Raw genomic sequence first — 27,354 nt, 5'->3', positions numbered from 1 at the left:
AGTCTTGTGACATCCTCAGGGTTGTATTCTTCATGAAGCCACAGAAGATATTATACAAGTGTTACTACCCCACATGAGTAAACTGATCTCAATGTGTAAAATCAATAAAAAAAAAAAATCTTTTTCAAAACAGAAAGAATTCTGTGCAGTTCAAGAATCATCCACTAATACATTCAACAGTGTTGCTGGGGATGAAAACACTATTTTATGAGTTCATGAATATTCTTTATTCTATACCCAAGAATAATAAAATTTGAATGCAGTATACTATACGGAGACAAGTAGTTTATGCAACAGATACAAGCCACATTAGTTAATGTCATTTCTTAAAGAATAATGATAAAAACATGTCCATAACCGACAGGATAACAAGCACATCTAATGGCCAGTACAGATGGAAGACGAGACATCATGATCACACACACACACACACACACACACACAGGCCACAAGAGACAGCCTAAATGACTCCTGCAGACAATAGGAAACAGAGGACAGAATCAAACACGCGTACACACAAGGCACAGACATCCCTGTCATCTTCCTTCGTGACTAAGGAACTTCAAACCTGTAATTTAAGAAATACTCAGCAGAAGGAATGCAATAAATCTGGTGACAGCAAAGTGAGCAGAGAGGGAAAGAAGAGCAGGAAAATTGTCAGGCGCGAGTCAGTTTCCTCCTCTGCTGCGTTCGTGTGTGAGGGCGGGGTGTCGGCGTTAACTGATACAGGATCAAGCTGGGTGGTCCGGGGCCTGCACATACACCAATTTTGTGTACAAATAAACTTAACCCCCACGCCATTGTGGTCACCCCTCCCACGGCCCCCCACCCCTCCATCTCTGGTCTTCACAGCTGCAGTGTACACGCATACGCCCATGCACATTCAAACGCGTACGAGTCTCCACCCTCTCAAACGGGATAAATTGAGTAATCGAGTCCTGCCATTACAGGAGTCGGATAATAACCAGTGTGGCAAATCTATCATAAAGATCTCCCTACAACTGACAGTCGAGATGTCTGTTAAACATGTTCTCAAAGAGATGAAGACCTATCACTAAAATTCCAAACAGATGGACACAATAATTTGTCATTTTGGGCTACACAACGTTGTTTTTATTGAATATAATTGAAATGAACAAATAAAAACACAGACATGCCAAAATCATGGGTTGAAGCGCTTCATTTATTTGGACATGTAGAAAAAGCCTATGAGAAGAGAGGACTGTCAAGCAGCCTCCAGGCTCCTCGTTGGTCAGTCAGCTGATGAATTAGTTGTCCGCTATGTTTTGCTGCTCTCCGATTGGTTAATGAGGAGATGAGGACGCCACTCCATCCCTGTGGTAGTTAGATCTCCATCAGCTGGTCCGTTCCAACGATGACCTCGTTAGTCCTCTCAGCTGAAGGAGAGAGAAATGATTAACGCAGGTACTCGTGTTTTATATTGAAAACTAAAGTGTTCATGTTTTCTCTTAAAGAAACCTACAGCTTTATAAATATACACACAAAGCAGAGAAACATTAAATAAAGAAACTAAGTGTTGAGTGACAGCTAGTAAAGTGAACAAGCATGTTGTGGGCAAAATGATCTTGTCTTTACCTTCGCCAACAGGATATTTAATTATTCATGGTTCCTACAACTCAATGCATGTAACATTAAATACCTTTTTTTAATGCCATTTACATCTGCTCTGAGCAGGGTGACATAAATCCGAGAGGAATTTGGTAAATGTGTTTATTACTGGATGCAGAAAACCTTTATCAAAGATGTACAGGCGCTGATGTGTACCCCAATGGGATAGCCATTTCTGCATATTTATTTTGATCTCTTACTGAAATGAATGGAAACCAATGTCGGCCTGGCATATGTATGCAATGTGTAGATAACCGCTGCCCCTCTTAGTCGATTAGTCAACTACTCAGATGTTTTGGTCTTAATCAACTACGATTTATGTCATTTCTTTTAACGTTATATGCTAAATGGCACATTTCCAACAAACCTATGAGCACATCTTGTAAACACAAGATTTACAATAGTGCTTTGTGTGATTCTTTGAGGAGAAACTCTAGTTTCACAGATCTGTTAAATCAAATAATTATTTTATCGACAAAGACCTTTGACATGACAAAGAATATCTTTGGTCGAGGAAAGCCCTAGTCAGCGGGCTACGCCGTGCAAACCCACTGTATGGTGCTATAGTTCATTTCAAATCCACAAAAATAAATGGAGGATGCTCGAAACCGAGATTGCCAGCATTTTCTCTCCATCTCTCTCAACCCAAAGCTAGTTCAGCCTGAGGACAGCTGTTATTGCTCCTCCCTCCATCTCCGAGCACCGCTCCGAATCCGAAGCAAACGGTGGCAGAGACTAATGTTCCATCCACACAGACAGGTTTTAGTGTGAAGGAATCTGCCGCTCAGAAGGAGTTTATGCTCTGCAGTGTGGAGGACAAATGGAGCATGGGAGAGCAGCAGAGGAAGGGAGGCAGGGTCTGTTAATTCATCAGTAACTTATCCTGTATAGTGTTTAAATGTATTAGGGATATATATTTACTAATATCTGTTGCTGGGCAAATGATAGTAGACAGCTCCAACTCTGACCTGAATCAACTAATAGAGAGAAATAAGCCCTATGTTGTCAGCACACATTCTAACCAAATATAAATATGTCAGGTAAATAGTCCAATGTCCCATGATGCATCAGTAGAGGAGAACATAGTGTCATCTTCCAGAGACAAAGGGAGGAAGAGGAGAGACGGTTTTAATGTATCCATGCGTGTTATTTATCAAAGCACCCACAGGAAAGGTGTGTATCTCCTACAATATCAACACCTGACGGACCTTCATCTTTGTGTGTGTGTGTGTGTGTGTGTGTGTGTGAGGCTAACTAGCAGGGTGGTCCTTGGCTGCTAACAGCTTCAGCAGTAGAGTGGGTGTGTAATGTCTTTCGCAGCCTGCGGTCAGCAGGCTAGATTAGTAGCTAGAGACGAGCCTGTGCTTTCTTACAATACGAAAGCAAACAGGTTTATCATTAGAGCACTGCATTATATGGATGAAACTAATCTGATCTAAGCCTGATCCATAAAGCGGTAGATGTTTGGGGATTCTACCAAAAACTGTGGAGGATTACAGTGGCCTGTATATAAACAGTTGAGTATTCGTGTATTCAACATTATACTGACCATAAAGGGTTGGGCATGATCCAAGACTAAAATAAAAGTTTAGTTTAGCCATGATCTTATTTTCTTCTTACTCTGCTCAGGGTGAAAGGGATTTTGATATTCACCACATGGGTCCTTGCATGTGCCAGAAAGTTAATGTGCCAAATTTCGATAATTATGAACAACTCAGTGTTTCTGTGGGTTGTATCCCCTCTTCAGGCATGGGAGACAGGGTCGTTCGTCTATTGCTGGTTCTGAGGTCCTATTTTGGTTTCCCGTATTCAATTTGAGAATAAGAAACTGCTGTACACTGTACATACTGTAAAGCCCTCTGAGGGCTTGAGGTTTTGGGCTATATAAATAAACTTGACTTCCCTTGACTATATACAGCAGATCCCTTTTTGAAGAGACAACAATGCATTTTATGAAAAATAATATCAAAGAGAGAAACTATACGATACAAATGGGAGACAAAGAAAGACTGTCCATCAGAGACACAGAGACTGGAACTTTGCAATTGTGTGACTGAGCTTTGGCCACGCAGTGTATGCAAAACAATTACGCAACCAGGGGTCCAAGTTTCCCGTGTTCAATAAGATAAAGTCAGCAGGTCATTGCTGGCCAGTGGGAAAACATGTCCCGAAGAAAAGCTGAAGCAAAGATCTGTTTTGATGCTTCAAAAAGTTTTTTTTTTTAGGCGAGTTTAGCTCAAATTCACACTGTTGTTACTTAGAGCACCCTGTTGTTCACTCAATTAGGCTGCTTAGTCTGGTAGCCGAGCTCTCTCTCTCTATTTGTGTGTGTGTGTGTGTGTGTGTGTGTGTGTGTGTGTGTGTGGCTGGAGGCTGCTGCTGTTGAATTCCGGGTGGTCCTGTTCTGGCCCTGCTCTCTAACCTCTCCATCAATGTGACACACACACACACACACACACACACACACACACACACACAAATGAGACGAGAGGTTGTTGAACTAGACATCGCGTGTTGACAATTGCTGTGAGAAGAAAAAAAATTAATGGGATGAAACGGACAATATTTTTCGTATGTTTATGATAGTGACCCTCACCCTCTGGTTCGATCTGTTGTCCGCTTCCCACTAGACAGTATTTGAGGTCCGCTCCTCGGCCGATGACCGCATTACTGCAGATCACGCAGCCCTGGATGTTACACCTGGAAACCACACATTAGTTTTACATTAAGAAAAGAAAGAAAGAAATGTACACTTTTATTTATGGGGAAATTCTTCTCTGCATTTAACCCATCCTTAGTTATTAAGGAGCAGTGAAGCACCCGGGGGTTCAGTGTCTTGCTCAAGGACACTTCGACATGGAACTATGGGGAGAGCGGGGATCGAACCAGCTACCTTGTGGTGGCGGGACGACCACTCTCCCCATGAGCTACAGCTGACCCCATTAGTCACATTCTTCTGATATTTCTAGAGCAGTGGTTCCCAACCAGGCTGTTGGAACTCCTCATGGCGTTACAAGATAATAAAAAAGGAACAGAAAGAAAAAACTTTATGTTACAAAGTAAAACAATATCCATATTAATAGATTCATCAATAATTAAACATTCCCAGCCACTCAGCAATATCTCTAAACCTTGAATTACTGCATACGGGCCTGTGGTGATGAGATCGTGGCTCATTTCTGGTAATCTTGAGCTGTAAAGATTAATATTTTTCTAGGACAGATGGTGTTATACCAGGATTTTCCGAGTCTGCTGCTTGCTCTCTGGGCCTGCAGGAGATCCAAACAAGTTTGTGGTTCACATTATGTTTTCTTCCACGTACCTTATGTACACAAGCAACGCACAGGCACGCGCACACAGTTGACAACATTCATACTGGTAGCTGCCCAGTGCGGCCACAGTGTTCCACTGTTGGCTGTTAAGTTCCTCCACTCCCACATGAGAGCCATTCTGGAGGTCAACGTGACAATAGGAACATTCAGCGCGTTTCGCAGTCAGGGATCCTCACACCTGCTCCGAAGACTCAAACGCATGAAATTAGCATGTGTATTAAAGAACAAAAGCAGCCCATGTTGTGTGCACATGACTCTCTGCGTGTGTGTGTGTGTGTGTGTGTGTGTGTCAAGACATTGTTGGCTCTGTGCTACAGTCCCACCTGAGCTGGCAGTGCCAACATTCAGCCAAACCATCACCATAAAATTCTTGGAGGGGAGACACAGACAGTCTTGTGTGTCCTGTGTCAGCTAACCGTGGAGGGCGTGTACGTGTAAGTGCGTGGGTTAGAGAATGTGTGCCTCAGTAGCTTGGGGAGCCCGGTGGAGAACACATGTCGGTCTTGCCCAGGCAGTGACGCACACACACACTTGGCCCTCTGCACCTCACACACAGACAGGTTTGTGTTGTCCTATTCTATTCAGGTGGTTAGGCCTGGAAGGAGAGGGAGAAAGGAGTGTGTGGATGTGTCTGTGCGTGCGTGCGTGTGAGTGACTACCTAGGAGGTGGTGGTGCTGGTGGTAGCTGGTGATGGGAGATTACAAGATTCAAAGTTTTGTAACATTAGAGAGAGAGGGAGTGAGAGAGACCACCAAAGAAGCTTCAGAGCTGAAACACCACTAATTACTAACACCGGGGCTCCTCCTTGCAATGACCCCCCCATCCTCCTTCTCACTCACACACACATACAAACACACGTCAACCCCCCACCTTCCGTGCCAACCCCCCTGTAAAGTTGACCCCTTACTATCCCCCTTCCCAAACATGCAGCGCTTTGTCAACAAGTTCTGGTCAGCTCCAAACAAAGAAAGCAGAAATGCGAGGGGTTTCTGCGACATGGCCGGGGTCTGCTAATCCCCTCACACTGGCTCTTTCTTTCCTTCTTTCTCCTTCCTTCTTATGTCCTTTAAAAAAAAAAAAAAAGAAGAAAAAAGAAAGAAAAGAAAGAATCGCAGTTTCTTTCTTGCGCGCTAGCTTGCTTTCCCCTGGCTTCTTTCTTCCCTTCCCTCTCGCTCTTTCATGCCTTTGTGCGTGCACCTACATGGGCATGATGAGGGTCCCCATGCTGGCTGGCTGGGGTCCCCGAAAGGCTTAAGAAGAGACGGAGAGGGGCAGAAGAGAGAGAGAGAGAGAGAGAGAGAGAGAGAGTAGAGAGAGAGAGTAGAGAGATGTCGTTGAGGCCTTGATTGAGAGAAAAGAGAGGGAGGAGTAAGAAATTGAGATATAAAAAAAGGGGCTTGTGAATGAGTGCATTAAAATCCAGACTAGAGGCCAAGATGAGTCTCTTTCCACTAGTTTCTGGCTGAGAGGATGAGCGGATCAATCTACATGTTAATTCTACAGTGGCTGCTGCGATCTTTGGTGGCAACAAAGCAGTCAATTTTGACCACTTTAACTCCTCGCTACCGTTGAAAATCGTGATGTGTAATATAGTGACTGACCGTGATTCATCACTATTCAGACTAGGGCTTTTTTCCCCCTCCCCAAGTGACATCATAAAGTGGCAAATACAATATCTGCCATGTCCAGCAATTTGGAATAATGTAAGTGATATAACGGTTGTAAAGAATGACGTAAATAGTTTGGTTTCTCCTGCTGATTTTAAAGGAGAAAAGCAACACATTTGTAGAATTTCCAGCACAACCAATTTCTGTTTTCTGTAGGAACTTATGTCGAGTGACCATCACAAATAGGAAATGAATAAATTGAAAAAGATAATTAAAGTAATAACAATATTCCTCAGAAACAAATTAGAATTGTGGGTGAACTCTTGCTGTACAACCAAACTTCATTCAATGTTAAGAACGGATTCTAACTGATTTCCATTGGATAGAAAGGTGCAGCCATGAACATATTTTAAAACCATAGTGTCAACCTTAAAGCTAAAGAATATAGGAAAAAGGGGGAAACTAAACTGTATGTTAAGGGACTAACCTAATAAATAACATAACAGATTATCGAAATAGACTTTTGGCATTTGATTCGCCGGTATTGATGAACCTGACCAATGAATAATCATTTCAATTCTTCTTACTTCCTAAGGCAATCGTCAAAAAGCTCAGACTTTTGCAGTCTGCAATACACCTTTTCAAACCCACACCATGTTCCACAAATTCCATAACCAGTGGGAACTTTGTTATAGGCAAGTAAATTAGTGGCTAAATGAAATATATGAATGCTGTGTGTTTCACTTCAACAGCTTTGTGTTTGTTTGGAACCGGCCTCTGGCTGGTTGCACACCAATAGATGCATTGTTAACTCAACGCTCCCCGTTTGACCCCGAGGAGCACAGAAAACAAAACCTGTTACACGTCCCATCAACGGACACACACATCCACAAGCATCTGCCCAACACACACCCCACGCTTGCACATGGCAGCACCTCGAAAATCCAACGGAAAGGTACGCAGTGAATGAAGATATGTGAAAGCCAAACAGTGTTAACGGATGAAAGGAAACGGTAAAGTACTTGTAGGGATTGTGCAGGGCCACGTTTCATCCTGGCATTATTAGATCACTCATCTTATTTTGAAATCTTTGCTTACTAAATTCCACTGGTTTGCCACTTTTGTCACACACTGTGGTCATGTACTAACTGAACACCTCCCAAAAGCATGTTTGAAGTCATAAACGTGCCTCGAAGGTGAAATTATTTTTCAGGCTATATTAACATGTTTGCAAAAGCACTTCAAAGTACAAGTTATCAAGGAGTGTGTGCACGTGTGTGTGTGTGTGTGTGTACAGATGTGACTGTTCTCACCCCTCCTCGATGGTAACCCCGTGCATGATGATAGAGTTGGTGACTTTGACCTTCTCTTTTACTGTGGTGGAGTTTCCGATGGTGGACCTCTTTATGGAAGTCTTATCTGCTACCTGGCACAGCGCTCCGATGATGCTGTCTGATCCCATCTGTTCGCCGAGCACAAACGGGAACATTACTCAGACATCGATACATTCACAAGAACAGATTAGACTAAATACAATTGGATAACAGCTAGTGAGTGGTGTTATAGGGCAATTAGTAAAGCTGCTAATTGAGAGGGGAAAGTAAGACAACAGAAATATGAATACAATATGAGTTTTGAACAGTTTAATGGTACTTCTACTACATTACACTTACCTGACATCTCTCAGAAATGACAGCAGATGGGTGGACGGCTGGCTCCTCAAATAACTTTGGGGCCTAGTTGGGAGGAGACGGAAGAGAGGGAGACATGAGATTGAAATAATAGAAAGATGATTAGCTAACTTTAATGATCCATCTGGAGGAATTGGGTCACAGCGCCAAGTACACAGCATTCAAACAAGCATGCAATTCTGCATTAGAAGTGGCAAAATAAAAGCAGAATTCCGAAAATGAAAAAAACTTCCACAAGAATGAGAGGGATAAGGGATGCGGAAGAGGCAAGACTATTGATCACCCCAGTTATTTGCTCAATTAATCACAGGTTGATGTCTGCAATTTGTTTTTATGATCAAAAACTTCAAGGTAATCAAATTTATTGTCAAAAAAAGAGAAAAAACAGCTAACTGTAGCATGTAAAAGTCTGGAACCAGAGAATGTTGGGTATTTTAGCTTGAAATTATTATCAAAATAGTTAATCGACTAATTTCTGTCGTCCTATTACTCAAATTAAAGCCGTATACATGTACATATCTAGGCAAATAAAGCTGAATTTACTTTAACTTACTCAAACACACATGTAGTTTGTTACGGAACATGCGCACTTTAAGTGTGTTGAACAACGTCGTCCAACTCACCAGCCGGTTCGCTTCTATGTAAGCGGCCAACGTGTTGACGCGGTAGCAAAGGCCCTGGTCAATAATGTGAACATAGCAGCGGAGCTTTCCTCCATGGTAAGCCTCGCTCATGTCACCGCGGTGGTCGTTCCAACAGGAGCGCTCCTGAGCCAGCTGGAGGAGAGGCTCGTCTCGTGAGGAGATGAGGAGCTCTGGACAATAAAAAGAGGCAAGTGGAACAGCAGTTAGGGGTATAAGTGATCACACATACAAACTGGTTAAGGGGGAATTTGCTCGCTCTGGATGAGGCAGAGTTGTCCTATTTTTAACTATCTATGAGTTCTATGTCTTTGTTCATTTAGAGCAAAAGCCAAACATGGATATTCTCCATGGCTCATGAATGAGACCCAGAGCTATTCTAAGTAGGTAACATTGCCGTGGCTGTTAAATGGTACTTTCCCTCTGATTTTTGTGATGTGTCCGTGCAAACCCTGACCGTGGTTGGTGGAGCCGTCAATAGTTTTCTGGTTCTGATCCTCAGCGTCGTCTTTGATTTTGGGACTGTTGGTTGTTTTTGAAAACTGCTTCCGCACCAAATACGGCACCAGCTCACCCCGGATCGAAGAGATGGATCTACAATACAAGAAGAGCTCAATGAGATTTCAACATCATGTTAAGCATCCTAAAAAGTCATCAGTATCACACATACATCATAACATAAGTCCATGAGCTCGGTTCCATGTGCCATCATTAAATAATGGCTTCAACTGGGGAAGAAAACATTTGATTGTGTCAGATTAATCTAGATTATCTTTAAAGAGTGAGTGTGTAATCCTAAAGAATGTTTAGTAATTGCAAACAGGAAGTCAAATGATATCCATTTCATTACTGTAATTAAGTAGATTGCTAGTAAATTCAATAGACGCTAATTGAATAATATTGTTTTTGTTAATTAACGTACACCTAATAAAAAGCAGGTCATGACAATTAGCACCTCAGTTTCAAATGATGATTTAAAGTCTCCCTCTGTGTAAACCAGGAGGTAACTTCCCCATCTTAATTTCTTTTTCCTCCTCTCTGCACGGTGCTATGCTCAGTGTTCCTCTCTACCAACACCCCCCCCCCCCCCCCCCCCCCCCCCCCCCTTCACTCGCCCACTCTTACTTTCTTTTAAAAGGGAGATTAGAATTTCCATCTGAATGACAGGAGAAAAACAACAGTTACTCTGTCCATTTCTCTCCTTGAGCAAGAGACAGCATGGAGGAGAAAGGAGGAGAGAGAGAGAGAGAGGGAGGGAGAGAGAGAGAGAGAGAGAAAGAGAGGGAGAGGAGCTGTTAAAAGAAAGTTCAAGAAAAGATCTGAAGAAAGAAATGAGTCATCGAACAAGAGAGATGATATATGGCGGCGGCAGAGGGACCATTAGTGATGTAATGACGTAAGATTTCTATCTACATCTCTATGGCAAGAGTACCTCTCACCTTAACCAACAATATTCAAGAGATGGGATGAAGAGATGGGAGTGATTTGTGTCCGTTGGTTTTGGATGTATTTATCTATCATCTAAAACTAGACACTCCATTTGAAATTGTTCAAATATATAATCTGGGCAATGACAGATTTCCATAATCTAACCTTTTCAATGGGACCGTTTCCAAAAAAAGGTTCAGCACACACATGTTGGCAAGGCCTCATCACCACCCTGTTTGAGAAGCTCGGCGCCATGCTGTCCCTTAGCACGCAGCCGGGTCTGGGATGCGTCTGGGTCTAGTCCCGTCGTTATCAAACACACGTGATCATTTTTTAATGTGCTGTCTTTTAATGTGCTACCGTAGATCTCCTCTTCAAGTGTGCACAGTTTGCCAAGAATGTCAGAATATTAATGTACAGGAAGAGGTGAGGTAAACATCGTCTAGAGGGCAGACCAGGGAGGACCTGGTCGGATTTGTTTTTAACAATCCACCACCTATCGGGTTGCGGCACAATATTTTGCGATACAAAAATGTATCAATAGAGAGTGTGGCGGTTAAATAGGTGTTGCAAAATAGTCATAAAGAGTCTTTCTTCAAAGTTGCTGCATCGGTGTGCATCGATTCGAACCTCACCAGGAACCCCTACTTAACATCATTGTGACATTACTAACACCTGATTTTAAGTCCAAAACAATTGAATACGAACTCAAAGCTCTTTTGATTTCTCCTACCAATCTATCCAAGCTTGTATTATTATTATTATTTGGAACGACCTACCTGAGGGGATACGGCTTGCAGAATCAGTAGCTTCTTTTAAATCACTTCTTAAAACCCATTTTTATAGAACTGCTTTTAAGTGATTTGTCCTTTTATGCAGTTCTTTGTTTCCCCTATTTTAATTTGTCTGTTCTGTTTTATTTTGTATTTGTCTATTGTCTATATAGCATGGTCTCCTTTGCCTCCTGTATTTTCTGAAATGTTTACTTGTTTTTTGTTGTTGTTGTTTTTTTTACTTGAAATGTTTACGTTATGTTTTGCCTTGCTTTTATGTAGAGCACTTTGTAAACCTTGTTTTTTAAAGGTGCTATGTAAATAAAGTTATTATTATTATTATTATTATTGCCAGTGGAGACACACAGGGCTCCCTGTGACACTGCTTTACCTCAGAGGCTAAAGGCCTAACAGCCTGCCTCAGTGGCACATAGTAAAACAAATTAACACCTCGCTAGAATACCCTGCTAACGGGTCCTTTCAAAGCCGACACACCATGTAACCATGTTTAACACTCACGACAGATTTAAGCAGCGAATGTGAATGTCTGTTTGACTGCTTGGGTTCCTACCAATACTGCAGATATACACTGGTCATGTATTTCTGAAACTATGGTTGGAGAGGAAATGACCTAACTCTGTTCATTCCTATATTCATAGTCAGAAACAAGTGAAGAACTCACTTGTTGTCGGCGAGAAAGTCCACCACGGCTTTCTTCAGACAGTAGAGGTGAGCGTCCTCAAGGCCCGTTTTGATGTGCATCCTGGGATGTCTGCAGGTCAAAGACAGTCAGGAAAGGACAATTACATCAAATTTGACTTTAAAAAAAAAAAATCATCAGGTTACGTTGCTTTGCAAAAACTCACAAAATAAGTAGTAAGAGAGAAGCGTGGCCCCAAAAGCAAAAACATTTCACAACTGGACAAATGCACAATCCCATGGCAGTTGGTGGAGTAGCCGATCATTTTTGGGCGAGTCAACAAAAACAATTAAAACCACAACTGTTACATTTCAATATGGACGTGGTCATGAACTCAATCGTCAGCTAGGACTGGGACACAATTGAGGATGAAAGGGGCGCCAATGTCAGTTATTTATTACATTTCATCATTAGTATATATATTATTTTTTAATGAATGCGGTTTTAATACAAGATGCATTTAGGTGTAAGTTCACATTAAGGCCTTTATAACTTTTGCGTATGTAAAATGTTCACATGGACGGTTTAAGCGGTTTGTGAATATGGCCCACACACACACCAGTTTCCACCAGCATATGCATTTATGGAGTCCCTCCGTACTGTATGCACGCACCAATTTCATGACAGCCATTATAACCATGTTGGCTACTTTGAGGACCATTTGCTTTGATTCTTTCCGTCACCTGCTGTTTTTATGTTTCATGTTTGCGTCTCATTTACTGAAAGCCCTTTGAATGTAACCCCGCTTTGCACATAGGACAGGAACATTTGATGGAAACCAGACACAGACATGGCTTACATAAAAGTCAGAGGATAGTGACATCTGTCTATTGTCCTCCGTCAGCTACCGTAGATGTCGGCCCACAGAGCTGCAGCCATGAGACAGGTTTATGTTGACCAGGGGCCACATGCACACAGACACAGCGTCACCCAATCATGCATTCACTCATTCACACATTTATTTATTTACACACGGACACACAGTTTGACCATGTGACATTTACGAAGCGAGAGCCAAAGAAAACCATGTCATCCTCCAGGTTTCAATAAACAAATCCATGCTCACCCCTTCCTCCCCTTTGACTACTTATCCTCCTCTTCCTCTGCCCTTTCAATCACTACATAGTAAAAACTGCAGGGTGCATTGTTCCTAAAAGGATCATAGCAGTGCTTTTACATGTATTAGTCCATTAACTGCAAATCACATATATACCTTCCACTACTCCTAAGGAGTTTTCAAAACATGCTGCACTGATTTAGATTAATAAAGTTGTAAAAGCAGATTGATTTGAAAAGTCTGTGCCTCATTACCACGCAACAATAACGTAACGTTGACAAAATTCAAAGCAGACGATGGTTCACTGTTTATGTGTTCAGATCTACGTTTCAAGACTGAAATCAATTTAAACTAAATCCGAGATTCTATGTTATTTTACAGGCAATCTGGGTGGTCACCAAAACTTCTAAAAATAACAATATTTTCTTATTTATGGTTTTGACGATGATGGTGTTTTGATTTCTTGTGCGTCTCTACTTTTATTTTTGGTTTTGCTTTAATTAGTCAACCATCTATATATACATATTGGTTCTACTAATATTCCTCTTATTGTTGGTATCGGTATCTTTCTCTTGATTTAGCCAGAGCCACCAGCACTAGTCTACCAAACCATGATTAATACCAGTAGTGCGACCATAGACTGACAACACCTGTGTGGGTGTTCAGAGAGTTTAAAACTCATCTTCACATGTGCATACAAATGTCTAATTATGAATAAATGCCAAATAAAAGAACCGGGGAGCGCTGGAGTAGGAACAGGTGCCTTTAAAAGTGGAGGGCGGCATGGTGAACAACAGGTATCAGGGTTGTGCAGCACTTCAGGCTTTTGTTTTTAAATCACAAAAACATGTTGAACAGCAGTCTCGTTTTCAAGTGTTAGTTCTGCCCAGTGCACCCCGTCTGACCACTGCCATTCATGATATTCATACAGCCACTGTATGAAGTATTTTTTTATGCAGAAAAAATGCCAACAAATAGCAAAGATTGTTTGATTTGACATTATGCCACAGCCTGTTTATAGGATTTCAAAACACTCCATTTTAGCACAGTGGAAATTGCTGCGTCACATGCATGAGGACGAGGAGGGAGTATCAAAGTATAGCTGCTGCAACCTAAGTAGGAAATGATTAGACATGATCTCAGTCACTCAAATTACCAAAATACAACAGATGTGCCAACAAATTTTAAAAAGCACCGAGGCGTGCCTTAAACACGCAAGTCTCATTCAATCTCGGGAAAACAGCAACACTGGGCCTACTGCGCAAATGTATGAACAATATGATAATTCAATCTAATCTTTGGATAATATTCAATTCATATTTCACTGAAAAATGTATTAATCACTGGGATAAAAAAAGAAAAAAAAAGAACAGGAAACAAATAATATTTTTTCTTATTTTAGGTTAAACCAACACAAATGGAACACAACTTAAAGTGTGTCACTTGTTCTAATACATTAATATTTAAGGATGACATTACCAAAGTTGTGAAATAAAATATAGTTTTTCTTTAGTTTACGTGCTTTGCAGAATCCAACAAACATCTTGTATTCCCTAAAGAAGGGTCAACATCTTGCTTTTCCAGCAACATCATGTGATTTCTGGTTGCTGCGAGTGCTGTAGACCTCAGTGTCAAGTGGAGCAGGAATTTAGTGTCTCCGCAGGCAAGGATGACTCAACACTTGGATTAATGACGGACTACTAAAGTACCACTAAAGTCTGCAGTGGGAGAGAGGAGTCACATCTCTCTCGCGCTCAAAACACATGCAGCATGATGTCTTATTTAGTTAAACTAAAACCCCACAGCGGACGATGACGCAGACACAGCTAAATGACTGTTAATTCTCTCATTAGTCAGGTTTTCACTACAGAGCCAGCGGGACTGAAGAGCTTACGACTCATTCAAGGCACGATTGCCTCCAAAACTAAATGTGTGCCATTCCCTGAATACCACAGTTGTCTTAAAGATGCTTCCTTAATTGAGCTGGCTACCATATTGAAGCCCAATGCGCACATGGACCTGCAGGTGTGGTGCAGTTACTCTTGATGACTGACCAGCACATTTGGTATATGAGATCCTATTTAGTGTATGAAATGTATGAAAGTCAGGGCTTGAAATTTGCATTTTTATTGAACAAACAATGAGAAACAAAATGGCTTCCAGACTATATTGACATTGGAAGCATTTAGTACCGGGTACATTAACGTGAAGGGATGCATAATCATAATGTATACTGTAAAACGTGTTAAAAAATGTGTTATTGCATTATTGTAATCATGCCCTTCTGTTGAACTGCAATGGAAGTTCTTACAGTTTTGGAAGGTACAGCATGTGGTATTTGTGCTGATTGGGTGGGTTTGAGCCCGTCTGTCTACTCTAGTGCCATCATTGCAAACAAATGCACACAAACTGCAGGTCCAATCTCTTAAAAAGGTCAATGTACTTAAAATATGCTTCTCAAAAATGTGACGTAACCTTTTCTAGCTTCCCCAGCTTTGTTGCTTTTAAAATTATTGAAACTTCATAAAGAAACACATCACAAGCAACCACGTTAGCGTGATGGTAAAGACGCACGATGTAGAAGTATCGGTAAAGTACGGAAGTGTTTTATACTGACTGTAATTTAATGATACTACCCAATCATGAAAGTTAATGGTTTTGGAATCGGACAATTAACGGGCAGCAAACCGTTCCTCCAGGCCTGCATCCAAGAGACCCTGACAGGTGGAGCTGCAATGTACAAGGAGAAGCTCTGCTGGAGTCCTTTCACACCGCTTAAGCAATTTTCAGGTCCAACTACCTCACATGTGCAGAGGGTTTTGAGCCAACACTCCTCAACCATGTGGAAACCGTAAAGAAGGAGGAGAGAGAGAGAGAAAATGCACAAAGGATGAAAGAATGGATAAACCGTTGTTTGGAATGATGCACAGAATGAGGGAGGTATGGCTGAAAGAATGAAGAGGGAAAATGATGAATGTCTGTAATTTGATTAAAAAAAACAAAGCAAGATCTGATGTTTTTTCACATTTGAACATTGGATTTGTGGCCACTGTGAGGAGTACGTGCTGTGAACGCTGTGTCAGCACAAACATCAAAAAGTGCTGAGGTAAATAAAATGTATTTAAAACTTTCTTTTGAACGAGGATGAAAGAGTGAATGAATGGTCGTGTGCACGGAAGCACAGCACTGATATCAGAAAGAATGAACAGGAACTGGAAGAAAACAATGTCATTGCAGATTTAATATCGTTTAACTTTATTGTATTATTATTACAAAAGTTGGGATCAAACTGGTGAGCACAAATGTCCCATGTATGAGTGCGCATGTGTAAAATACAAAAATCCACAAATCTGGAACGTATTCTGCTATAAACACTGTGTGTGGAGAGATTTGTCTTGTATGCTGGTGTGACGTGTGTATTTTGATCAGAGGTTATTTCAAAGTTCTCAGTCCTTCAAAAGAAGCCATAAATGTTTAGCTGTGTGCTCGTGTTTCCATAACATAGATGACAACGCAAGTGTGTTTTCTCTCCATCAATGTCCACCTCGAGGACACACTACACAATTCTGTGTGTGTTCATATAAGCATTTTTGTGTCTGTGAAATATATGTCGGGGTGTTTGTGTGTGTGTGTGTGTGTGTGTCTATGTGGGGCTGAAGATTTCTCCGTGTAAGGAAGCATGCAAGCAGCTGCTCTGGCCCCCCTCTTATTGGCCAGAATTTACAGTGGCTTTGGCTCCATGAAGTATTTACGAGCTCCCAAAACACCCGCTCTCACACATACATGCATTTTAGGACTCAGAAACGAAAACCTACCTAAAGTACTCTTCCTGTAACAAAAATCCCACACACCCGCCACAGAGCCTACAGCCTAAAACACACTGGCTGATTAGAAACCAGAACATCTGCTCTCTCTAAACCTAAATACGGAACAGATTTTTCCCAAACACTGATCGTTTAAGGGTCAGCTCGCCTAATAACCGATATTTAGCAATGAATATAACACAAAGTTGCAATAGAGGCATCCACAGGCTTTATTGTGAACAGTTTCCACTTATTTCTACTGGAGAAACTGTTGATTATGCAGAGTATTTTTATGTGACTTTTTTTTTTTATTGCTGTGCTCTATAGTGGGGTTTCTTAAAGATGAATATCTCGAAACCTGGACAGTTAAACCAAACCTATCTGCATTTGACACACACACACACACACACACACACACACACACACACACACACACAGTGTCACTTACTTCCTCATGATAGACTTCCTAATTGATAACCCATCCTCCAGATCCGCCTCGTTGGCCATGAACAGCAGCCTCTTCCCTGACTGATCCACTCCCACAAAGTCTCTCTGTTCAGCTGGGAAAAAATACACAATATTCCATGTTAAATATTAAATACTTCAATATTTGGTGAGTAGGCAATTGCACATCAACTACAAGCATTAAGAGCTTCGCTGAAATTAATTCTTTCAAAATGAATACATCAAGACCAATCAGACATCCCATCAGAATCATGTCTACAGTCACTCTGTGATGACTTTTTCTTGTTACCTGTCTTTTTCTTGCCCTTCTGGCCTGGGACTGTGTCTGTGAATTCATGGGCTTTGCTCATCAGCATGGCCAACGTTGCATTGTGGGCTCTGAACAGATCAACCACCTCGTGAAGCGCCACATCTGTTATCAGGTCACAGCTCACCACCAGGACGTCCGTCTGGAGAGGGAGGTTGGGAAGACAAAGAGAGGGAAGTGAGACTGACATCCCGACAAGTCTATTTACTTACAAAATGACCATAATATGCTGGATGTCTCAGGCTTCTCAAATAGAAGTTTCTGGCTCGTCCTCTATTTTGGAACAAAAATCTTCCCACCTGTTGTGAATTAAAAACACAGAAATGTATAAGATATAGTTTGAAGGGCGAGTCATGTTTAAAAAGTGAGGTTTCCTCACTCACGAAAGTCATCCCAGCACGCACGTAGACTACACATAAATATATGTGGCGACAATGCTCCACATAAACACCTCAGGACATGAGAGCCTGAACTGTGTTATTTTCAATATTCCCAACAGAAATTGGCTCACCGAGCCGGATTTGGAGACAGACATAGACAGAGGAGAATGAAGTAATAACCGTTTTTGGTCAACGGTGAGCTCCTTCTTGTCAGCACTGCTTGTATACCAGCCAAACTGTTATCATTGTTTTAAGAATGCATCTGTTTCTCATCATTTAATTATTTTGTTTAAAAGTGTGCTCTGTGATACAAAAAGTTTGAATACGACATGTTGCCTATTGTGATATGTACAGTGACCACACAACGATGAATGCAAACAGAGGAACTTCATTAAATGATGAATGAAGTTCCCAACAGCAGAAAACTGTCCGACATTACATTACATTGCATTACATGTCATTTAACTGACGCTTTTATCCAAAGCGACTTACAAAAAGTGCATTAAACCATGAGTCCAAACTCAGAACAACAAGAATCGAGAAAGTACAATTTCTTCAATAAAGTTAAACTACAAAGTAAGAGCCATTTAAGTGCTACTAGAGTGCTACTACGGCTCTACCTTCCCTATTCAAGGTATAGTCGACAAAGATGTGTTTTTAGTTTGCGACGGGAGATGTAGAGACTTTCTGCTGTCCTGATGTCAATGGGGAGCTCATTCCACCAATGAGGAGCCAGCACAGCAAACAGTCGTGATTTTGTTGAGTGTTTAGCTCGAAGTGACGGAGCTACAAGCCGATTGGCAGAAGCCGAGCGAAGTGAACGAGGTGGGGTGTACGGTTTGACCATGTCCTGGATGTAGACCGGACCCGATCTGTTCGCAGCACGGTACGCAAGTACCAATGTTTCGAAGCGGATGCGGGCGGCCACCGGTAACCAGTGAAGGTCGCGGAGGAGCGGAGTAGTGTGGGTAAACTTCGGTAGGTTGAAGACCAGTCGAGCAGCTGCATTCTGGATGAGCTGTAGAGGTCGAATGGCATTAGCAGGTAGACCTGCCAAGAGGAAGTTACAGTAGTCTAGCCGTGAGATGACCAGAGCCTGGACCAAGACCTGTGCCGCCTTCTGAGTGAGAAGAGGTCGTATTCTTCTGATGTTGTACAGCATGTACCTACAGGAGCGTGTTATTGCGGTAATGTTGGCAGTCAGGGAGAGTTGATAATTGGCTTTTGCGCCACAATAAATAACAGAGACCACGGGGACGATGTACAAACCGCGTTAGCAGCTGCCCGAACAAGAAAACACCAGACTTTTGGAAATGTTGCACTATTACTTTGATAGTACATAAAGTAAATTAAAGTACATTGGTGGTAGAACCAGGCCTGAAACCTTTGTCAACCTTTTTGCACTATTTTCCATTCATTGTTTTGAACAGTGCTGGACAGATGACATACCTGACATACCTCTGAAAAAATAAGTGGGTAAAATAAATCAATGCCCCGTCTGAATTTGCAAATGTCCAAAAGTGTTTGAATTAATTAGTTTTCTTCTCCCCTGGCAGATTGAATGCAAAATAATATAATTTAAGATGTTCAACGTCCAGAAATTACTTCCATCATGAACTAAAACTCAAACTATGTTCAGCGTTCCAGCTGTATAATAACATGTAAACCAATCTAGGTCTGAAACTGTATATCAATAACCAGCTTGGTAATTCCATAGGCATATCACTTACTCTACCACCAACGACAGGGAGCATAAAACATCAATCCTATAACTGGCCTCCGTGGACATTACATGTCTGCCTGTGTGTGTGTGTGTGTGTGTGTGTGTGTGTGTGTTTACATGTGGGTGCGCCCACATTTGTGTGTCTGTGTGCGGTATCCATCTGTCGGTCCTGTGATGAAGGCTGTCAGCATAAGAACTAATCCCACCATTAGCACCAGCCGCCGTAATGACAGAGACATCTTTACTATGTCTGTGACGGAGGGAAGAAGGGAAATAAGTGTGAGAGATGGGGGGGGTTAAATAAGAGAGATAAACTCACGAGCAAAAAGGAAATCAACGACCCCTGTCAGACATGAAGAAAGAGAAAGAGGGGAATATTGGATGTATAATAAGGCAGAAGAGAAAAGGGATGATAGGAGGCAATGCAGTCAACAAAATGTAAAACTTAATGTACTGCATTCGCTGTAATATATAGTGCATGTACAAATGTGCATCTTAAAAACTATTCAGAAAACACAGCCAACATCTAAACTGCCTGATTAAGAAAAATTAATGAAGAAACCAATAAAAGGACAGCGGTACACTTGTTTTCCTGTCTACTACATTCTGAACTACTTTAACTTCAGCATCGCATTTACCATCTGATTTGAAACACTTGAAAATTATAAAGTGTTACGGAAACTCCAAAACATTAAAGAATTCACTTGATTTTGGAAGTAATGAACACTAAGGTGTAATGTTCCAAGAGCTGAGTTGAGCTCTCGGTGTGTGCGGAGAGGAGTGGTATCAGTGGGGTCAGGGGTCGTGGAGTTGACCGAGAGGTAACTCCCAGCATAACCTGGTGACAGGAAACTGCTGCTGGAGGGGCCTGCAGCAGATCTACTGACACTGAAACTCAGGAGACCTTTCAACTCTCCTCTAACACACACACACACACGTTCTGAACCAGAGCACACAAGTAGGCGCGCACACGCACACAAAAACATGCGCCTGCACAATCGGTATACACAGGCACATACACACTCAGGCGACAGCAGAGTGGAGTCAGCTGGGGAGACAGAGACACTTTGGCCTTTCAACAGCCAGGATCTCTGGACAGGTCAGGACCACACACACTGATGCACAAACACACACACACGGACATGGACACACACACACACACACGTTCCAGTGGTCCAAAACGAAGGCTTACACAATCCCAACCTAATTTAAGAAAAATGGAAACTCTGTATGCATGGGGTTTGTGTCCATTTTGTTTTTTGAGCTTGCCTGATGAAGGCCTTTTTTTGTTACCATCATTAAATATTATGTATACCAAGTGTGGAAGACCTTACTGATAATGAATTTAATTACATTTTTTAAAATTTATTAGGGAATATTTTTAGGCTTAACAAAAAAAAAAAAAGGTGAATAACTGTAGATCAACACCCAGGTCTGCAGCTTTCTTCTCTTCTCGTTTTGGGTTGGCTGATGTGGGCGAGGTAAGTCGACTGTAACCTCTCCCCATGTATAAACTGGCAAACTGCTCCCTATTTATGAACTCAAATTACATGAACTGGCCATGTATTTTAAGAGAGTCTGAAAATGTTTGTCAAACTCTCAGATGGTATTGCGTGCGAGAGTGTAAGCGTCTCTCCAGGATTTACTCATGGATGCGTCACGAGAACAGAACACTATGTTCCAAGATGGCTGCCATAAAAGTCATTCAATCATCTAATTGTTCCCGCCCGTAGCAAATATTAAAGCAGCGCATTTCCATCATTTGTGTAGAGCGGGCCGCTTTTAACATGAACTGTGCCCAAACCGTGGCTTAACAAAACTTTATGTAGACTAGAATATGTGAACTAATGGGTGCCACAGGAAGGAAGAAAAGTGTGGTTGGCGTTTGGAGGTGGAGAGCAAAGTATGTTTGCTGTGTCCATCTCAAATGAAAAGCCTCAGCTCAATCTCTCACTCGGATCTCTCTCCTCACCTTTTGTCTTGCATCTTACACGCTGACAAACACATGTAGACCGAAGGTGAACCTTTGAATCTGCAGCACCAATTCATACGTCGTTCCTCTAGCCTGCACACACACACTCACTTCTGCCAGGTGATTAAGCCTGAATGATAATACACAACGTTAAAGAGGCTTTAAGCAGACAAAGCAAAAAGTGCATGCAAAGTACTCCTTTCACTGGTTGGGCTTATTGTGAAAGAACCAAGTAATAATCAGGCACGTCGCTCAACCTTTGTGTAACTCAGCAGTTTGAAGAGTGAACAAAATAAAATATGCTGCTTGTAATCTCTCTTTTCAATAATCAAGAGGAATGACCTCCTCTGCTCACCCGCAGTGCACGCTGATTCCTTTAAGTATTTCGTTTGATAGGTTACACCAAATCCCCTCATGGGAGTGTGTTTGTGTATAGAGATGAGTGAGTGTGTGTGTCTATACTGTACTCATGCATCAGTTTGACAGTTTGAGTGATCTCTGTGCTGGGATTTGGCAAGCCATGGTTACAGTTCCTCACTCATCACCCTCCAGTGTGCGAGTGTGTGTAACTCAATGCCTCTAATCGAGCCGACTGCTCAAAGGATTAGGGTCTCGGCTATTCTCAATGGGAGCATGCTGGAGCTGGTCCTGTTAAAGTGTGAGTGTGTGTGTAAGTGTGTTTATACTATGCATGCATCTATTAAAAAAACTCTTGCGCAAAAAGAATAAAAAGTATCTGTACAGACCCATTCAAATGCCAGAGGAGACATTAAACTCACTTGTCACAACAAATTCTGCATTTTAAGTGTTTGATATATATCCGTTTCCAAAAGCAAAGCCGCCTGATTTCGTTGAGAACAATGTAATGAGCTGCCGTAGCAGAACACTTACATCTTCAAGTGTACGCTTAGTGTGCCACGCTCGAAATAGAGAAGGTATCAGGAAACATATTTCAGAGATTGGGACTTTTATTAGGTTTTAATTCCTTTTTATCATTTTTATGATGGCACTGCAGAGCTGCCGGTAAATGTTTTCAACTTAACTTTTTGAAGTAAAGATACCCCGTTTCCCCATATGCTTTCTTTTCAATTTCTTCAGAGAGACATTCCTGTTCTACTGCACACTGCACTGCATGCACTAAGCAAGAGATCAAAATGAAAAGTACCCATAAAAGCTTGCAAATTGAAGGAGCGATGTCAAGCTCATTCCCTAGGAGATGAGCAAAATAGATTTTTAAAAAAGCATCCAAAAGGTTATCTTTAATGAAAATTTGGCAGGTTTCATTCTACATAGCGTCACAGTTGTGGATAGTTTGTATCTCTCTTGTTACTGTTGTGTTTCACACAAAACTATTGTTGGGGGTATTTGTAAATGGTTTCAGAATCGTAGTGGATGAAAGAGGAGTGCGATTCTTGGGTAGATCAATATTTCCCTCCACCAGAAATTGTAGAGAAACCAAACAGGAAGCAGTAATTACAATATAAAGCCTTCTATAAACTCAACGTTACTTAGCCGACACTAAGGAATCATTGATAGCCCAACATTAAACAAACATGTCTTCATGGTCTTGGGGGGGTCAGTCGAAGAGGGATAACATTTACCCGACCATACGCAAACGCAAATGTTGCACAGATGTGCATGACTACAGGATGAGAATAAATGGTGCGCTGGGTAAACTGGCAGCACACCTTAACCATGACCTCATCTGCTTAGAGAGAATTGGATGAAGGGAGGGATGGAGGGATCAGCAGGCAGGATACAAAAGGGGGTCTGGAAATTGGAGTTATGGGGGTCATGGCTGCCACGTCGGCATGTGTAAATGCACGTGGCTGTGCATGTTCATGTGTATTTAAAAAAAAAAAAGGTGAAATGAGGCACTTCAGGAGCCTTGACCATTTGGGGGAGGGAAAGGCACGGATCAGTGGTCACCTAGCAGTACACACAACGCCCACCTAAACCTCCCCCTCAATCTTTGTCACTCGCCCCCCCCCCCGCCCCACCACTTCTCTCGCAATTGTTTTAAGAGGGTCGACATTACAGAAGAAAACTGGTTAACAAAACAATGGTATTGTTGAGTGTATAATGAAGTGTTGGCTCTCCCCTTCCACCACATAATAAAGCAGTCGTCACTAATTATTAACAACTTCACCTGTTATCGTTCTCAAATTCAGGTCGTAATGAGTAAACATTCATTAATTAACAACGCTGGAACACATCAATCTTTTGGAGAGACTGGCATTATTTTCAGTAATTCACAAAGTCTGTTTTTTTGTTATTGCATTGATTTAAAAACACACACACAATGAAGGTCAAAGGGAATTGAATGGGCGAAGTCATCAAGATGAGTGGGGGGGAAACTCAAAGTGTGTCTTCTTTATTCTGGACATGTTAATCAAGAAAAACAACAATTTTAAAAAAGTGAATGTGTGTGTAAATGTACTGCTTTTGAATTAAAAAGCTGTTCACAGATGCTACACAGGCATGCTCCCCTCTAAAGCAGTGCACGGTCTACATACACACAGATACACACACCTTGATCTTCTGCTGGATGTGTCTGAGAGCGTCTGCGGTGCCCATGTCTCCGTCTTCCTGGATGCAAACCACATCCAGTTTCATCTTCACGTCCTTCATTTTAGGGTCTGTGCTCATCATCTTATGGACCTCTTTGGTGGTGATCACTATCACTTCTGGAAACAGAGTTCACAGAAAATACGTCTGAGACCGAAGGCGATCGCTACAGCTATGTCAAGATCACTCTGCAGTGTTCCATGATTTTCTTTTCAGTTGAGTGCTTCTTTCTTGTTCATAAGCTTTGTATCATTGCGTCTAAATCATATTTTTCCTCACTGCAATGCATAACATCTTCGGGAAGCAATAAAAACACATCAGGTTGCCCACTAAAGTCTTATGTACAATACAGTTTGTCCCTGAAACAAATACAAATCTTTACGATAGTTGTGACATTTCTTAAAAAAACTTCCCGTAACCTCTATTTTCAAGGGGAGAAAAGAATTGTAAAAATAATGCATCTTTAATGAATGTGAGAGGCCATCTGGACCTCCAGTATTAGGTGAACCTACATGTTAGACCACTGCTCCCTTTATTTATAAAGTTGGTGATAACGTTAACAGACCACTTTATGAATTTGGAACATTGCAGTCTGTCTGGTTTAATGTGCTTTGTCTGCATAAAATGTTTTCTACCGGGCATTTGTTCCCTCTAACTGTGTCAGCCTAGTAAAAAACAAATTACAGGGCTTTGGCTAGCTGGCTGTACACAGTAAACTGCTGACCACACAGGATGATTATGTATAGAAAGCTAGTTTTATTTAGGGTAGTAAGGACCTACAGGCATTTATAACAAACAGCCCTGTTTACTGGCAAGAGCAGCAGACTGCAACACATCCCTTTATAAGCCCAAAGTTTCTGGACACACTGCATGCTGCAGCACAAGAGGAAAGCATCGAGACTGTAAACCGAGACAGGAAATGCACACCTGACACTGGCTGTGATGACAAGCTGGTGAAATTATGACTGGAAAAAGCCGCTCAGTTGTAAACTTGTTTAATGCAGTGGAAGAAGTAAAGTTGCTGGGGGCCAGAGAGGGCTCGCATTTTTTGTAGGTACCAAACAGAAAAGCCACCATTGACCATGAATGGAATAAAGAACTACCATTTGGTATTGCAATTAAAACGTCACAGCTTCAAAAGAAGGTATACCGCGTTCTTTAACGAGCCGTTTCTTTTTCATTTCAGCATTTTCTAACTCATTTTGTAATCTCATAATTCACAGTCCAAACGTTGTCGTCTCTCTCTCATAAGAACATTACAATAGATTAGTTATAGTCTGTAGAACTACAGTTTGTAGCGAGCTACGACAACATGTTACAGCCCCACTGACTTGTGCCGTCACCATAACTACTAACAACAATCAGCATTTTCTTTTGAGAAAACAGTCCAATTTCTGTTCTACTTCTATTCTGTTTCTTTGGTTTAAAATGAAAAGAGTTATAGTCCTTGTGTGAATATGAGATGATCTTTTCTCTTCAAGTTCCTCTTTCTTCACATTAATGCTGAAATTAAGTTTACACATTTTTTGTTCCAGGTTTTCCAAGTGGGCCCCATAAACGTACAGTCAAAGTACTGGCTTTATGTCTGCTTCTTTACATTTTATGTGGAAACCAACCAAGAATGCCAATGCTCTCCTATAACACTTTCCGACTCTCTGTCACACAGTCTGGATGGGGGGCTAACAGCTCACATGAGGCCACAAGCATCCGATCCAATTAATGTGGTGCTCCGACAAGGAAACGTTCCATTATCAGACCTGGCTGACTAAATTAATCGTTTGCCTTGTAAATCATGTGAAGGATAAAATACAAATTCTGCTCACATTCCATGATGGTGACAAAAAGTAAGACTGAGAGCAAAACACTTAAAACTATTGACGGGGGGCAGGTCAATAAAGATGCACGCACACACGCACACCATCATTTCTAATAGAGTATTTTTGACCGTTTTTATTAGAATTATTTTGAGCGTTCACCTTCAAAGCCCACCCTCTCCAGCAGGTTCAGCGGGTACCACATGAGGGGCTTGTTGCCGACGGGCAGCATTGGTTTTGGGGTGTTGTATGTCAGATCCGGCATGCGAGAACCCCCACCAGCCGCCATCAACACTGCCTGGAGCTCCATGATGTTCGCTGGGGAAAGCTATAAAATGAGGGACAAGCCGATAGGTTAGCAGAGTTGTATTCATATAAACTGAAAATCTACCACAACTCAGAACAATATGTGTTAATGTGTATTCATATAGAGGCTTGAAACTTTTAATGGAGGCAGCTCTGAGGTTCAGTATTTTTCCAAAGCCAACCACTTACTACACTTATTAGTAATACATTGAATAAGTAATTGTTGGTGACTTTATTACTAATGCATACTGACGAAGGTGCACACTCTTGTTTCTCTACATTCACATGGACAATCCAAAATACAACATGCACAAGGCCACACTCTCTAAAGTATGCAATTGTTTTTATTTCTCGGAGTGTAGTTTCAACATATCATGTATTCATAACATTACATGTCATTTAGCTGACGCTTTTTATCCAAAGCGACTTACAATCATGTTACATTAATACACCGTAGACACAGCTACAGGGAACAATTCAGGGTTAAGTGTCTTGCTCAAGGACACATCAACTAGGGCGGGGATTGAACCACCAACCCTCTGATTGAAAGAGAGCTGCTAACTACTGACCCACAGTCGCCCTCACATTTTTATTCAGCACCATCACAAACGGCTTACTGACGTATACTTCTCGCAATACATGTCACATACATCACGACGCAATCAGCACTTCTTTCTCTATTATGTCCAACATTAGACCCCGGTGGTCATAGCATGACAGACACACACGTGTTATATTGTCACGGCACACTTCCTACTGACTCTACAAAAAGGGTTCATTCACCAAAGCGGTGTCATGCCCACGCGGACTCGCTAAGAGGTTGAACATCGTTACCTGTCAGTGATGCCTGATGATCTGCAGCCGCTCGATACGACAGCAGCGGGTCCGACTCGTGTGAAGTCGGTCGCTTGCTGTCACTGTTGTTAGCACTCAGCTAACGAGGAGCACCGAGCAGCAACCGATGCCGCTGCTGCAACGACAGCTCACGAGCAGCTGGACTCGTCTTTTGAACAACAAACACCCGCTCGGGTGAGCGTCGGTGGCAGAAGTTTGATTACTCGTTCAACTATTTGACAGAGCTCACGTAAAGCAAAAAAAACAACAGCTAGCATGGAATGATGACACCTGGTGCGCTTCCCGTGAAATGCGTCCGTGTA

The 27,354-nt window shown here is 41.8% G+C and overlaps 1 protein-coding gene across 1 annotated transcript; it reads right to left on the bottom strand.

Annotated features, from left to right (window-relative positions):
* Positions 1-1,162: 1,162 nt before the first annotated feature.
* Positions 1,163-27,354, bottom strand: eif2b3 (eukaryotic translation initiation factor 2B, subunit 3 gamma). The gene is made up of 12 exons (XM_034556071.1): positions 27,032-27,354; positions 26,054-26,219; positions 24,042-24,196; positions 17,417-17,576; positions 17,111-17,222; positions 11,785-11,874; positions 9,359-9,495; positions 8,884-9,074; positions 8,243-8,305; positions 7,883-8,031; positions 4,226-4,329; positions 1,163-1,397 (listed from the first exon to the last, which is right to left on the bottom strand). Exons 2-12 carry the CDS (start codon positions 26,199-26,201, stop codon positions 1,345-1,347), a joined length of 1,362 nt encoding a protein of 453 aa, XP_034411962.1. The 5' UTR covers positions 26,202-26,219; positions 27,032-27,354; the 3' UTR covers positions 1,163-1,344.

This window comes from Cyclopterus lumpus, chromosome 17 (genome assembly GCF_009769545.1).
Source record: "Cyclopterus lumpus isolate fCycLum1 chromosome 17, fCycLum1.pri, whole genome shotgun sequence".
In the NCBI taxonomy this organism is placed as follows: domain Eukaryota; kingdom Metazoa; phylum Chordata; class Actinopteri; order Perciformes; family Cyclopteridae; genus Cyclopterus; species Cyclopterus lumpus.
Note: the sequence above shows the minus strand (reverse complement) of the source record. Positions and strands in the feature narration are given on the sequence as shown.

Excerpts from the sequence above, each read along its gene's own strand:
- eif2b3 (XM_034556071.1), bottom strand. The coding sequence starts at position 26,201 with ATGGAGCTCCAGGCAGTGTTGATGGCGGCTGGTGGGGGTTCTCGCATG. Across the intron at positions 24,197-26,053 it reads GGAGAGGGTGGGCTTTGAAG|AAGTGATAGTGATCACCACC; the intron begins GTGAACGCTCAA and ends CTCTGTTTCCAG. Across the intron at positions 9,496-11,784 it reads GACTTTCTCGCCGACAACAA|ATCCATCTCTTCGATCCGGG; the intron begins GTGAGTTCTTCA and ends CTTGTATTGTAG.